A 13,540-nucleotide genomic window follows, 5' to 3' on the forward strand; every position below is an offset into this window, starting at 1 on the left:
AAGCTTTACGCTAAAAGCTTAAGCTTTTTAGTTTTTAAGTTTTTAGTTATTCGTGGAGCTGGTGTGGTTAGAGTAGCGCTATTCCATATTCTCCGTATGTCTGTCGGTTTGTGGAAAATGCCCAGTAAAACAAGTTACTAAAATACTCATTATAAAAATGTCGTTGTTTCAGAAACTGAAGGCCTGAGCAGCGGTTGCGAAGCCAGTGGCTTCAGAGATGAGATTGCACGAGATTATGCTGCCCTGCAGACGCGACTGGGACGTGAATTTTCTGACCGACGGGGGAAACTCAACAGCGGTAATTTTTTTTTGATATTGTAAAAAGAGTTTACAGTACATATGGTGCTACTTATCCGCACTAGTGCGTAAATTACCACATTATGTAAGTATGTTGAAAATTTAAAGGGCCATATTTACTGTAAAACGTTGTACAATACATGTGCGAATAGGTAATTCTCAAGTCGTGTCGATTTAAAGTCGTGTCGTAAAAAAAGTTGTGGATTTTGATTTAAACCTTTTCGGAGACGTCCACGTTTTACTGCGAATATATTTGTCTAGTTACCATGGACGATGATGACACGATATGCTATGTCGTTACTGCCATTGTATACAATATCGTATCATTCATCTAGGTCGCATCGTGACGATAAATACGTACCGCGGCCGCGGACGTCCATGATATGTAATGGCTCCTCTACACGATGGCCCAGCGCCGGACCAGCGAGATGGTCATGCGATAGTTGAACCGCAACTAGACGGTATAGTTCTGGAATGGGCCACATGTAGATGCGTACTTTTTTTATACTACGTCGGTGGCAAACAAGCATACGGCCTGCCTGATGGTAAGCAGTATCCGTAGCCTATGTACGCCTGCAACTCCAGAGGAGTTACATACGCGTTGCCGACCCTAACCCCCTCCCGCCCCTCGTTGAGCTCTGGCAACCTTACTCACCGGCAGGAACACAACACTATGAGTAGGGTCTAGTGTTATTTGGCTGCGATTTTCTGTAAGGCTCTGCTCTAGATCTGGAATGATATCCGCTGTGCTGTGCCCTACCACACAGAGCGAGATGACATTCACAATGCCCATACCTCTCTTGTGGACGTAGTTTAAGGACGTACCCGGGTCCACAGGTACTATCATCACTGGCCCACTACCTTTGATTTGCGGATGAAAAACCGACACCGTGCCCATCGCCATCCCGCCTCGCCTTAAGCCATCCGGCACCACGCGATCTCGACACGCTGGCCCATCTTAGTGGGCGAGTATGATGGACCATTGTTTAGAAGAGACATAAAGTATAAAAGCAACCCGATAAACGCCGATAAAGTACTCAATTTGACATAAAGATCAAATTCTCATTAATAAATGTACTTTTACTATAAATATCATTCGGAATATCTTGGTGGGAAGGTTCATGATACGCTCTATTACATGACATCTAAAACCGAGATCAGTCTAAAGTGATTCAGGTCAAAATATTAATTTTTGCTTCCTTTTTTATAGAAGCAGTCTCAAAAGGCCCCGCCCGCCCTGTCCCGACAAGGGAACAACTGTCAGCAGATTTCCAAAAAAAGCTGGACGAATGGCAGATGCTGAAGGGAATGCAGCCGCCGCCCTTTGTGCCGGAGCGCAAGGATCTCAGCGAGGACTTCTTGAAAAAGTGGGGTAGGTGTGACGAGTCCGGTTGCTTATTTGTCAAGTTTGACAGGTATCTACAAAATGACAGCTGTTTGCCATATTTAACACATTCACTGCCTGAGACTCGTTACAGACCGCGGGCCAGGAGCATATTTCGTCAGTCATCGCCTCCTAAGATGGTGTTTTAAATTTAAAAAACGTCAGCCGGTTGTATCGCGGTGGAAAGTCCGTCAGCTGTAAAATGAAAATGTTAAAAATATGCGCCTTACCACTTTATGTGCGGCAAAGTATGCGTATTGTGTATATTGCGTAATCCGTTAATGGCTTTTCAGGCGTTAACGCTTGATAAAATGCTACATGCAAAGTTTCATGATTTGTTATTGCTATCATAAAAAGGTATAGCGCTTATCTTTTACTGTGGAATGAACTGTCGCCTGCGGTATTTCCGGACCGATACGACCTTCAAACCTTCAAGAAAAGAGCGTACTCCCATCTTAAAGGCCGGCAACGCACTTATAACCCCTCTGGTGTTGCAGGTGTCCATGGGCGGCGGTAATCGCTTACCATCAGGTGATCCGTCTGCTCGTTTGCCTCCTCTACCATAAAAAAAAACATGTTCATGCGACCAGCTGATGTTCTTACCACCGCGATATAACCGGCTGATATTTTTTTAAATTAACAATAGCATCTGAACTATCATTTAGCAAAGTATCAAGTGGGAGGCAATGACATTTTTTTTGTTGTACGTATTTCGGTGGCTGCCATTTTTCAACCCACCAACGAAGCGGCAGCTGACGTCCACGAGGGTTCATCATACCTAGCCGTTAACCACTACACGAGTTTTCGGCCGGGAGGCGATTGGTCATGGGAATCTGTCTGCCTGTGTTGTGTGTGGGCTTACGGTCTATTAGGTGGGTCGTCTGTTCGTAGGCGCTTTTCGCTACATACGGGTTTTTCTCGTATTATCGGATACATTCGTAGCGCGTAGCATTGGCACTGAATGTGTTAACGTTGGTCAGTTCGTTGAGTGTGCTTGGTGCAACCCGCCCCGTACATACATACCTACATATCTATATTTAGTACTAAAAAATCAATTCTGTGAAAGGCACATTATTAGAAAGGAAACCATTCAATTGCGATGAATTCTCAGTCAATATGTTAGTCAGGCTACAAACGTTTGTTTAAAAATACTTTGAATATGGGAGAGATTTTTAGAGCTCCGTAAAAAACTTTGTCGACTCAGCTCAGCTCAGCTTATGGAATCACTTCGCTCTTGCAAATCAGTTAAATTAGTTTTTTATTTACGAAAACTAGTAGGGTTAAAGTTTTTCTAAGATTTAACTGGTTGATAATATAATAAAACGATGAAAAAACTTGTCTGTTGGAAATTGTTATCCAAATTCTACCTTACCTCTAAATTTATTAAAACTTTTACCGGGACTTAATTGCGTATACTTATAAAATGCCCTTCGATGTTACTAGGACGATATTCTCCCCGTGGTCTTACTGGCTGGCTGAATTTAACATGTTTTTATAACGCGGGTTTTTCGAACTACCCGCACTTGGTGTTGTTTATCAATTTGAACGTTTAGGCGTTTCAGCATTTTTGTAAGTATCTATACGCAATTAAGTTCTCTTAAACTAAATTGTACCCTGTTACAAATTTAACAGATGCATGGAACCGCATGAAAGAGACGAACTCTGTGCCATCGTGGGGAGAGCATAGCAAGCCAGACCAAGTTTTGGTGCAGACGTCAACAGGCCTCTTCAAATTCCAAGGTATAGTACTCGTGCTTTGACTTTTGCAAGGGATCTTTATCTTGTTTAAATGGCGTGCAACTTACAAAGCGGAGGTTGCGAGTTCGGAACTTGGCTCGTACCAATGTGTTTCTAGAAAAGTATGTACGAAATATGAATTTAAGATTTACCAGTCGCTTTCGGTGAAGCAAAATATCGTGAGGAAACTGGATCAATGCCTAGGAAATTACAGAAACATTTATAGAATAGTGCAATTATATCGTTGTATTTCGTTGCAGGCATCTCTCGCTCTTTCACACGTAAACTCCACGAGTGGGAGAAGTCCCGAGGCATCGCGCCCGAGGCATCCACATCAGCCCTACTGCGCGCAGCCCGGGCACGCAGTAAAGCGGCAAGGGTAATTTATATCAAGAAAAACTTGTGTTGGGTTTAGACTTACATGAGAATCTTTTTACTCATCTCTTTTAATTCTTGAATGAAGACTTCTTAAATTAAACTATATTAGCAAACTTTTTAATGACGGATACTAAATATTTTTTTTTACTGAATTAAAATACCTACATTATGCAACGAATTACTGAACTATAATACTCATTATATTAACTACGATCTTACTCACCTGTAGATAAGGCATCAACACGCCCTCAATCTAACAGGACTGCACTCCATTTTAGTGGCACTTTCTGCAGGGGATACTCGTACCAAGTCTTTTTATTTCTCTTGACTCGAAGAAAAAATATTTGAAAAGCACTGCCCATTTGTAGCATATTTCCTTAATATCCTGCATACCTGACTTCTGTAAATGTCCTTTTGATTCAGGCGGCGCCAGCACAATTAACAAGAACACAGTCAGACGGCAGCGTCGCGCCTTCTATGGCGTCCGGGCACCTCCAAGCTTCCAGCCTTAGCGTTAATGATGCTGATGACTTCGAGTCGGAATACGAAAGGGAACACTTGGTAAGGATACTTAGAAATGATCGCTATATAGTTGACGAGAACACAATAGGCTGGCTGACTTCAATGGTACTTTTGTAAGTAGGAACGTCTAACGGATCCTACAAATTCTCCATTTGCCACCCGCGTTGTTTTGTAAATATTCAAGGCAATAGAATGTAAATTTTTTACAAGGACATATTTACTAAACTTGGAAACAATCACGTAATTAAGTAAATAGATTAAGTATACTTACGTAATTTAACATCACGATAGTCGAATGTGTGGTGAAGAAAAAGAGACAGTAACACACCTAATGTGTGAATGTCACGCCCTCGCCAGACAAAGAATGAAGGACTTTGGAGCAGGCTATCTGGAACCAAAGGAATTCAAAAGGCTACCCATAAACTCCAACATCCGGCACATGGAAATGGTCAAAAAAGCTCTTGAGTAGCTAATGGATCTTTCCTTAACTACACAAAATATCCTTATGGGTCGAAGTGAATCCGCAAGGGCCCCCGAAAATTAGAAGATAAGATAAGATAAGATACGTAATTTAACAACTACCGACTTGGTTTGATCATGAAACCGGATATGGTTACAGTAGGATACGTTAGAACCATCAGAGACTTCGTTTTTATTTATGATGGTTGATTGTTGACGTCGCGATTATTTCTATAGAAAACGAAGTATCGGTCATCTCGTCCCGGACCCAGACCGCTCTATCGTGAGTCATCCGTAAAGGGATAAAACAACCCAACCTCATTGAGTTTGCGATGTTAATATCATCTGTGAAAGAAAAATACCTATAATTGGAGATAAAAGCTAAAAATCTTCCTAAATTCTCAGATGGTGGATGACGAAGACCCACCGACCCGCGGCGCAGTCCTAGTAGAAGTAGAAGCCGAAGAGATCTGCACAGCTGCGCCTTTAGTGGCCGTCTCTCCTCGCCCCGCGCCGCAGCAACCGGTGTATAGCTATGGACTTGCTGAAGCAAGGTTGTTGTGTGAAACCAGCAGTGCTGCAGTTACGCAGCCTAACGAAGGTAAGGCACTATCCTTTTTTCATTCTATAGTCTTAACTTTCTTGTTTAATCGGTATGTTTATTTATTTAATCTTTATTGCAAAAAGAACAAAATCTTACAGTACAAAAGGCGGAATTAATGCCAATTCTCTACCAGTCAACCTTTATAATATTAACCGTAATGATTCGAGTTGAGTCAATTTGGAATATATTTCTTAAATAATCGGATAGGCCCACACCTTATTCTTATTTTAGAATGGAATAGACGGGGGCATATAATTGTATTTATTTATATTTCAGGATCTCGCACAGTGAAAGCAAATGGACAGACTGGCGCAAAACCCAAGATCATGCGCGAACAGGTGACAAACCACATCTAATTGCCAACACTTCATTCAACATCAATTTATCAAACCATTAATATTTAACTTGTTCCAGTCAAAACCTTCAGAAAAGAGCAACAGAAGAAAAATGGCTAGACAACCAAGCATAGAGGAAGATGCAAAATTTATCAGAAAAACCATTGAAGAAATAGAAAGGGGCAGCTCCAGCCGGTTTACTGAAGAAAGAGAAGATGTTGAACCTGAAACGCATTTTGAAACAGCCACCGTCAGGGAAGAAGTAGCTAAAGTATACAATCCTCCGATAATTATTAAACAATCTGAAGTTAGAGAAAAAACAAAGTGTAAAGAAGACATCGAAGATCCAAAAGAAGACAAAAAGAAAGATGATAGCAAAAGTAATGGTAAGAAGAAATCCAAGTCACGAGCAAGATTAGAACGAGAGCAATCGAAGCCTTCTGAGAGTGACACAGAGCAAGATGTGGACACGGTGACTGTGGAAATTCCCAGGAGAAGAAAGAGGCCACGACGGGCTTCGGAAAGGCCTAGAACTCCGCCGACATCATTACACTCGGATTCCGAGGGCGAGGTAGCTTTTTATTTATTTTTCTATTGGTCGTTCAAAACCGTGCCCACACCATACTGTTTTTTAATTTTCACTTCCAAAGCTTTTAATTAAAATGATTGTTTAACGTATTTAATCGTTAAGTACATCAAAACTTAAACAAATTGAATGTTGTTGATCCTTACTAGTCATAAGGGTCTATAATTATTTACATTGTTGTGGAACTTGTAGCCGACGAGGCTACTCTATGTAATAAACTATTTATATATATAATCCTGGTCATTCCGGCACCAAAAATGTACCTTTCCCCATCTACTACTAAACTAATTAACTAAAATTCAACCAGGATTAAATAAAAATAGGAAAATAAATAAATTTGGCCATGTGATCGTCTAGTGTATTTACGTTGTGAACCTTAGTACCCTTCGTCTTTTATGTGAAAACTGATACGATTTGGATTTTTCAAAACTATCCCTAAATATCCTATGAATTTGTAAATATTCCTACTGTATATTTTTATTAACACTATTGTTAGACAAATAAAAAAATAGTAAATAATATATATTTTTTAGAATTTATCTCCTACCGGGCCCTACCGTGACCAGTTACCGTGAACAGTAGTAAGCCCTTTTTGTTTGTAATTTAAAAACTTATATTTTCCTTTTAATATATCTCTTTGCTAACCTAGCTAGCTAAAGGAAAATATGTATATGTAACCATTGTAACCATAAGTAAATATTGCAAAGAATAGTACGTACAAACATACTTTATCTACTGTCACGCCCGGATGAAGACGGGTCTCTAAGCTAAATAATACCCATTTTATTTTATGTATTTATTTTTAATAGGTATTCCTAAGCACTATGTAATATTACTTTACCAACGTTTCGTAACCTAATTTCAGACGAGAAGAAACGCCAAGAAACTCATCTGAATGTACTATTAATGTATGGAATACTGAAAACAATCGTCTATTAAATATGACTTTATTTACCCTTTAATTCCCCAGTTATAGAAAAGCTCAATTGTCACTAGTGAACTGCTCCGCCTGTCACTAGCTCCCTATAACAAAATTATTTAGTATGTCCTCAAATAACTTTGTTCCCCTATCTCTCCCAATGTAAAAATATATAAACCTTCAATCATATTTAATGTACGAGCCTCAGTAACCCATCCATATGCTACTGAAAATAGATTTTAGTTTATTTTGTGATTAAAAACAGTTAAAACTCTAATGATTTTAGTTTTGTATATAATCAAACTAAATGTGAAAGAAAACAAATAAACCTAACACCCAAATAATGACTCTACCCTAACTCTACCCCAAATTCACCTATTCTAATGTGTGTAAAACTAGAGGCGAACCTCTATTTTTACAGGGAGGAGTGTGTGTGAGAGGGACCCTAATTTAAGCTCTAAACGTTCGGCCGACAAAACCGAGGTATAGCAAACCCTAGTGTCTGTGTGATTGCCTCCCTCCATCTGTGTTAGCCGAAGCCTGGGTACAGATGAATAAGGCGCCCTAACCATGTATATAATGTGTATAAATAAATATATTTAACAAGACAACGCTTCTTCAATTACCAACAGATTTCAATGAGTAAGGATTACTCCTAATGGTCCACACGTGAGACCCTCATATCCCTCTGTCAGACCTTGAAGAGAACGTAAGAGGTATAATCGTCACCTGTGTTGGTAAAAAGGCTGACGCCAGGCCCCTCTCGCGACCTGGACCTAACTCGCTACTGGATTCCCGAGTAAACCTGCTTGTCACCGTCAGGTTAGGTGTACTCGGTAGGTTGACCATGCAACCTGACACTGAACTGGCTCTAAAATACAAAAAATCCACAAAAATAAATAAGTATTGACACTAAAATAACAATTGAACAGTCTGACAAAGAGCAGCATAGTAGCTACGCAATGTCAAACATTCAATCGTCAAAATAACAACCTTTGTTTTTACGTCTACGAATAAGCCAGAGAAAGTGACAATCCGACGGTCAAAAATATAATGGCGGTCCTGGCTTAAAACTGAGCTATTTATAACCTTCGGCAAACGCTCCAGACGTGTTAGGCGCGTCTCTCGTACTTATCGCAGGGTAAAGGCACCAATAGTCAACCCCTCCACGAAATTTCTATGTTCAAGAACGTCTCATTTGCCCACTAATTGACCAATAAGAATTATGAATGTTTTTACTCATCAATAATTTATTAAAGCTTAATTTTTATAAAGAATAAAACGTAATTTAATTTAGCTTATGGAAATATTTCATTAAATATAATGCAAGGGCCTTTCCGCCAGCAATCAGCCTCCCTCTACCAAGACACAGCCTTTAAGTACCTAGTCTACAGCCATCCCATTTTAACGCCTGGCTATTGGGTTCCGAGTTCCGTGATCTCAGTGTCCAGTGGTCAGCCACAGGATGACTACTGAGTATTTGATGTATTTCAATGAAATAAAGTCATAATAATGTAGATATTTAAAGGTGCTTGATTTAACGACTTACATTGCATTTGAAAATAATAAAAAAACTTGAAACCTATGCTCAGCCTCTATCGGCTGGCCTCTGGGTCCACGATCCCTTTAAAATTACTGCCTCAAACCCAGTAATCGGTCAGGGCTTACTTTAATATGGATTTATATTAATTTTTCACTTTCTCCCAGACAAATGAAGTATTAATTACGTGAAGCAGAGCACATGCTTCTAAAAAAATATCACAATTCGGCTGCCAACGTCTGATCAAAACACCATGTGACGCTCCAAAAAAATGGCGCATATGGCATATCCCTTCATGTCAGAAGACAGCACTTCTTTGAAGTAGTGTTGTGGTTTATGCTAAACAATTATTTTAAAAATTAAGTTACTTTTCAATTAATACTTTATTAATCTATAATAACACCTACTTTTGGCACACTGATGCATGGCTCAGCACTGATGCCTTTACCTTATACGTTTGACTAATTTATTACCCTTTACACTCGAGTACCAATCTCCTTTTCTGATTAACGACCCACTACGAAATATGATTTAGTTAAAGTCTTTGTTTGTTGTTTAGAATTTCTCGTGAGAATATTTTGCTTCTATTCCATTAAACTTACGGAATTAATTTATTAGATATATACATACTATTTACTAGTATTTTGATTAATATTGGAACATAATAATTGAGGTTTTTAGTTTATGAAAATGATATGGACCGATTATTTGTGTCAATTATTTTTACATGTTAACTAGATCTGCTAGTGCGTCTAGTTACAAACTGATTAATAGTAACGTATATTAACTATCTACCTACTCAAAGCGATCTGCCAGAAAGGTAATCACACTTATATTTTTCCCTTTTCCCAGGTTTTCGTACTCAAACTCAAAGCTCCCGGGCCCCGAGAAGGTTCACCAGAAGTCATAGTCAAAACAACCCGCAAAATATTCTCTCCCGTCGTCCGAAGCGGCGAATCAGTCCCCAGGGCTGTCATCCCAGTCGACGTCGAAGATCTAGACGACGTCAGACCTTCAGAGCAAGTCAGACACACTAAAAAGGCTGAAAGAAAGGCGAAGCAAGAGTATTCTCGTTCGAAAAGCTCTGGGGATCTTCAAGAGGAGCAGAGGCCTACGTCGAGACCGCCTCTGCCGACGTCACCATCGTCACAGAGGAAACCACAGCCTAAGGAAACTGCCCCATCGATAAGGATTATGATTCAGCGGTACAATATGAAGATCAGTGAGGAAGGTAAAAAGCTGGATACCAAAATATCAATCAACAATTATATAATGAAAGAATACCGATTTTTGATCTGATGATATCCGGTTACGTCTGAAAATATATACACGGATGATAAAGTGCCAAAATATGTATACATCTTAATATATGGGCAATAAGGTCGTATATACATATTTTTGAGACTTTGTATAGATATTTTCAGACGTGACTGTACCATCAATATATAACACATTGAGTGCCGGGAACCCGCTCGGCGGGCGCTCTGTTCGTAGTAGGTTTCCTCTACAAAGCGGGATAACGCTAGGATCGGCTACGCGTGTAGCGCTACGAAAACGTTGTCAGTGAATGCGTTAAATTGCCTCAAACTAAAAAAATAATACAGTATAGTGCCTACAGAATTCTGAGAAAATTCAATGGAGTTTTTAAAAATCAATGGGTATTTGATATTAATTCTTTCCAGGTCACACGCCTCCCAGTAGTGGCGCTTCGTCGCCGGCCTGGCGCTCCCCTGCTCTAGAGAGACGACGCCCTCCCGACATGCCCGTAGGGGTTAATATCAGGTAACCTAATATGTACTTAATAATCACCATTCGAACTCGGGTAATCTAGATCTTTGAATCTAGCTAGACTAACGAAGGCTAGACTTCGATAAATTGCTATGGGCAGAGTAAGTATATCGTATTACCGCGTACCGCTAGGAAACATAAATTCTGAATATGCGTGAACCGAAGGATGGATCTGGACATCTGGAGAAAGATTTTAACAAGACTGAATTGATCTGGTCGATATCACAGTACTTGGGCCAGGGAAAAACACGCCCGATCGTTGTGGGAATTCTTGATAATGGCTTACTCCAGCAGAAGACTATCGAAAGCAATGAACCGAATAATAGATAGAAAACATAAATAGATGGACTTAAACGACATACTTACAAAATTATTTATTTAAAAGTTCTTATAAACTTTTAGGACATTTCAAGGGTTAATCCCCACACTTCGGAAACTCTGGAAAATATTTATGTTTTATTAGATATAAGATTATGATACTTACCTATAATTTTACTTTACAGAAATAACCCATTCCTCGAGAGGGAAGTCCAGAAGTCAGCGAGCGCCTGTCAACTATCTAGGAGAGACCAAACTTCAGCAGAAAAACGATTAACACCCGTCCCGCCACCCGGTCTAGATGGAGTCCTTAAATCCCGGAGTGCCAACGCTCTACACCCCGAACCACCTATACCAGAAACCCCATTACAGAAAGAAATGAAAGACAGCCAAGAGACCATAAAATGTAACGCGAGCACAGACACTATTGTACCCGATCTTATTCATGTACCTGAGAAACCTAATCCGATAGTCGAGACTACGCTTTTGCGGCAGATGTCTGAAGTCCCAAGCATTACTAAAATAGTGAAAGAAAACCCTGAGTTGTTTGCGCGGTCTATATCGACTGTGGAGTCGGTGGCCATGGAAGTGGAAGCTAGCCAGCTCTCGGAGAGAGCGGCGAGGATACGAGCTGCGAGGGAGAGGTTTCTTTCGTCTCCTGTTCCGATGAGGAGGGAAGGGACCAGTTCAGCCAGTGATCTTAGGCCTGGAGATAGGTGAGGTTCTTCTGTTTGCTAGTTGGAAATTTTAACGGGACATGAACTGCTAACTGTTAATTCGTAAAATTTATTACAAAAAGCTTTGCTAAGTATGCTGTTAGAATTTAACATGCTATTGCGTATCGCCAAATGTTGACAAAATCAGACATGTCGAGAGTTTTGGCCAAAGAAAGCCAAATGTAGCTGGTTTCCTGAAGCTGCGTAGTTGCGTTAAATTTTTAGTAATTTTTTCTAATGTCTACTTTTGATGCGTCTATCTATATTTATTATTTAATTTTATTTGGTTCCTGTACATCTAATTCTCAGATCCAGCCGCATCAGCTGCGAGAGTGATGTCACGGAATCCCAGTCCTCGGGTCCTCAGGAGTCCACGCTTGGCCGCAGTGCTTCAACAGGCATGGTCAACGTGGATCCCGAGTCCTGGCAACGGGTTGCAGAAGGTACCTAAAGATTTTTCTTCTGTGTGAGAAACAAGAAGTGGTTTCTTGTAGCATGTTTAGTAGCTCAAAACGTCAAGTTGTGTAATGTATTCGATCAGACGGCGCGCGCCAAGAACATTTAGGTATTGTAGGTAGATCATAAGAAATGGCGCGAGATTTGTACTGAACTGTCGAATTCCTCATATAAAATCCGTCACAGTTTCCAAGAAGCAACCTGAAAGTAATCACTTTATATAGCATAGGTGCCGTGATTTTAATGTGTCATCAATCATAATTACGAGGATAAAGTCAATCGTAATAGAACAATATTTAAGTCGATGACAATATTAACGATGCTAATCTAGGCTGATACTGAAAATCTTGCTGATAAAAAACTATTTTTATACTACGTCGGTGGCAAACAAAAAAACACAATACTATGAGTAGGATCTAGTGTTATTTGGCTGCGGTTTTCTGTAAGGTGGAGGTACTTCCTCAATTGGGCTGCTCTAGATCTGGAATGACACCCACTGTGCTGTGCCCTACCACACAAAGTGAGATGACATTCACAATGCCCATACCTCTCCTTTGAAAATTGCCGGCAACTAATCAAGGACCCGATCTTGATATTTCGTTTCGTTTTTAGGAGGTCGCGGCGAAAGACGCACCCGCTCCCGCTCCCGCTTCAGCCTCGCGCGGCTAGCGGCCCGCCTGCGCCGCAAGGACCGCGACGAAGGGGCTGTGTCGCGGCTCTGCCGACAAAGCTTGCTTGTGCACCTGCCCAACAAACACTGAACAACAATGTACGATTGTTAATTTGGCAAGGCCCTTCGGGGTCTCCAAACTACAGCAGAAATTAAACGTGAAGGCTAAAGTTATGGAATCCGGCGCGTGATAAGAAAGCGTGACAGCCAAAGGCTGGGAGCCCAATTTAGATTTTTGATGCGGTTTTGACCTTACGACCTAGAAGATCGCTCATGCTAATTGGTGCATGCGAAATGAAGTGTAAGTGGCTCGTGAGATGCGCGCCACCGCCAAGACAATCGTCAAAGTCGCATCAAAACCAGAACAACATCATAACAAATTGATAAAATTGAATCGGCCTCACGGTAAACGGCATAAAGCTTGATGACCCTGGAGTAGCTTGTTCGTGCACTTGCCCAGCTAATATTGAATTCACAATAAACTATTTATTACAAACTTTTGTTTTACTTGTTTTCTCCTTAGTCCTTACTTGCTGTCGTAGAATAAGTTTCATATCTGCCTAGGTTTATTTTCTCAAAAATTTCAATGTTGTACAAAGAACATATGTGACCGCAGCCGGAAAACGTCCCACTTTTTCGCTTGCCATAAGGACGCCTTGACAGGTTATTTGTATGAAGATCAATGCAAGCAAATCTTTCTTCCTTCCGTCCTTATGGCAAGCGACAAATTGGGGCGTTTTGCCGGCCGCGGTCACATATGATGTTGTATGTTGTTATGTTGTAATATTGTTATGTTGTACAGTAAAATCTGCCAACTGTAGTGTCAGAATC

At 40.5% G+C, this 13,540-nt stretch overlaps 1 protein-coding gene and 1 long non-coding RNA gene across 3 annotated transcripts in view; both read left to right on the forward strand.

Annotated features, from left to right (window-relative positions):
- The window catches only part of LOC133515740 (uncharacterized), a 99,611-nt gene extending 86,406 nt beyond the window's left edge, over window positions 1-13,205 (forward strand). Inside the window, exons 6-18 of one of the 2 annotated variants that reach the window (XM_061848308.1) lie at window positions 173-298; window positions 1,508-1,669; window positions 3,314-3,421; window positions 3,679-3,797; window positions 4,220-4,357; window positions 5,183-5,378; window positions 5,658-5,719; window positions 5,796-6,287; window positions 9,614-9,992; window positions 10,444-10,543; window positions 11,053-11,583; window positions 11,893-12,026; window positions 12,652-13,205. In XM_061848308.1, the coding sequence (XP_061704292.1) occupies window positions 173-298; window positions 1,508-1,669; window positions 3,314-3,421; window positions 3,679-3,797; window positions 4,220-4,357; window positions 5,183-5,378; window positions 5,658-5,719; window positions 5,796-6,287; window positions 9,614-9,992; window positions 10,444-10,543; window positions 11,053-11,583; window positions 11,893-12,026; window positions 12,652-12,800 (2,696 nt within the window). In that variant the 3' untranslated portion in view covers window positions 12,801-13,205. The remainder of the gene's footprint in view (window positions 1-172; window positions 299-1,507; window positions 1,670-3,313; window positions 3,422-3,678; window positions 3,798-4,219; window positions 4,358-5,182; window positions 5,379-5,657; window positions 5,720-5,795; window positions 6,288-9,613; window positions 9,993-10,443; window positions 10,544-11,052; window positions 11,584-11,892; window positions 12,027-12,651) is intronic. The other variant, XM_061848309.1, reaches the window with a different exon arrangement.
- Window positions 6,444-7,328, forward strand: LOC133515748 (uncharacterized). Its single transcript, XR_009799063.1, has 2 exons — window positions 6,444-6,883; window positions 7,168-7,328. It is a non-coding gene; the product is annotated as an uncharacterized LOC133515748 (long non-coding RNA).
- Window positions 13,206-13,540: the final 335 nt, after the last annotated feature.

Source organism: Cydia pomonella, chromosome 3 (assembly GCF_033807575.1).
Source record: "Cydia pomonella isolate Wapato2018A chromosome 3, ilCydPomo1, whole genome shotgun sequence".
Classification (NCBI taxonomy): Eukaryota; Metazoa; Arthropoda; class Insecta; order Lepidoptera; family Tortricidae; genus Cydia; species Cydia pomonella.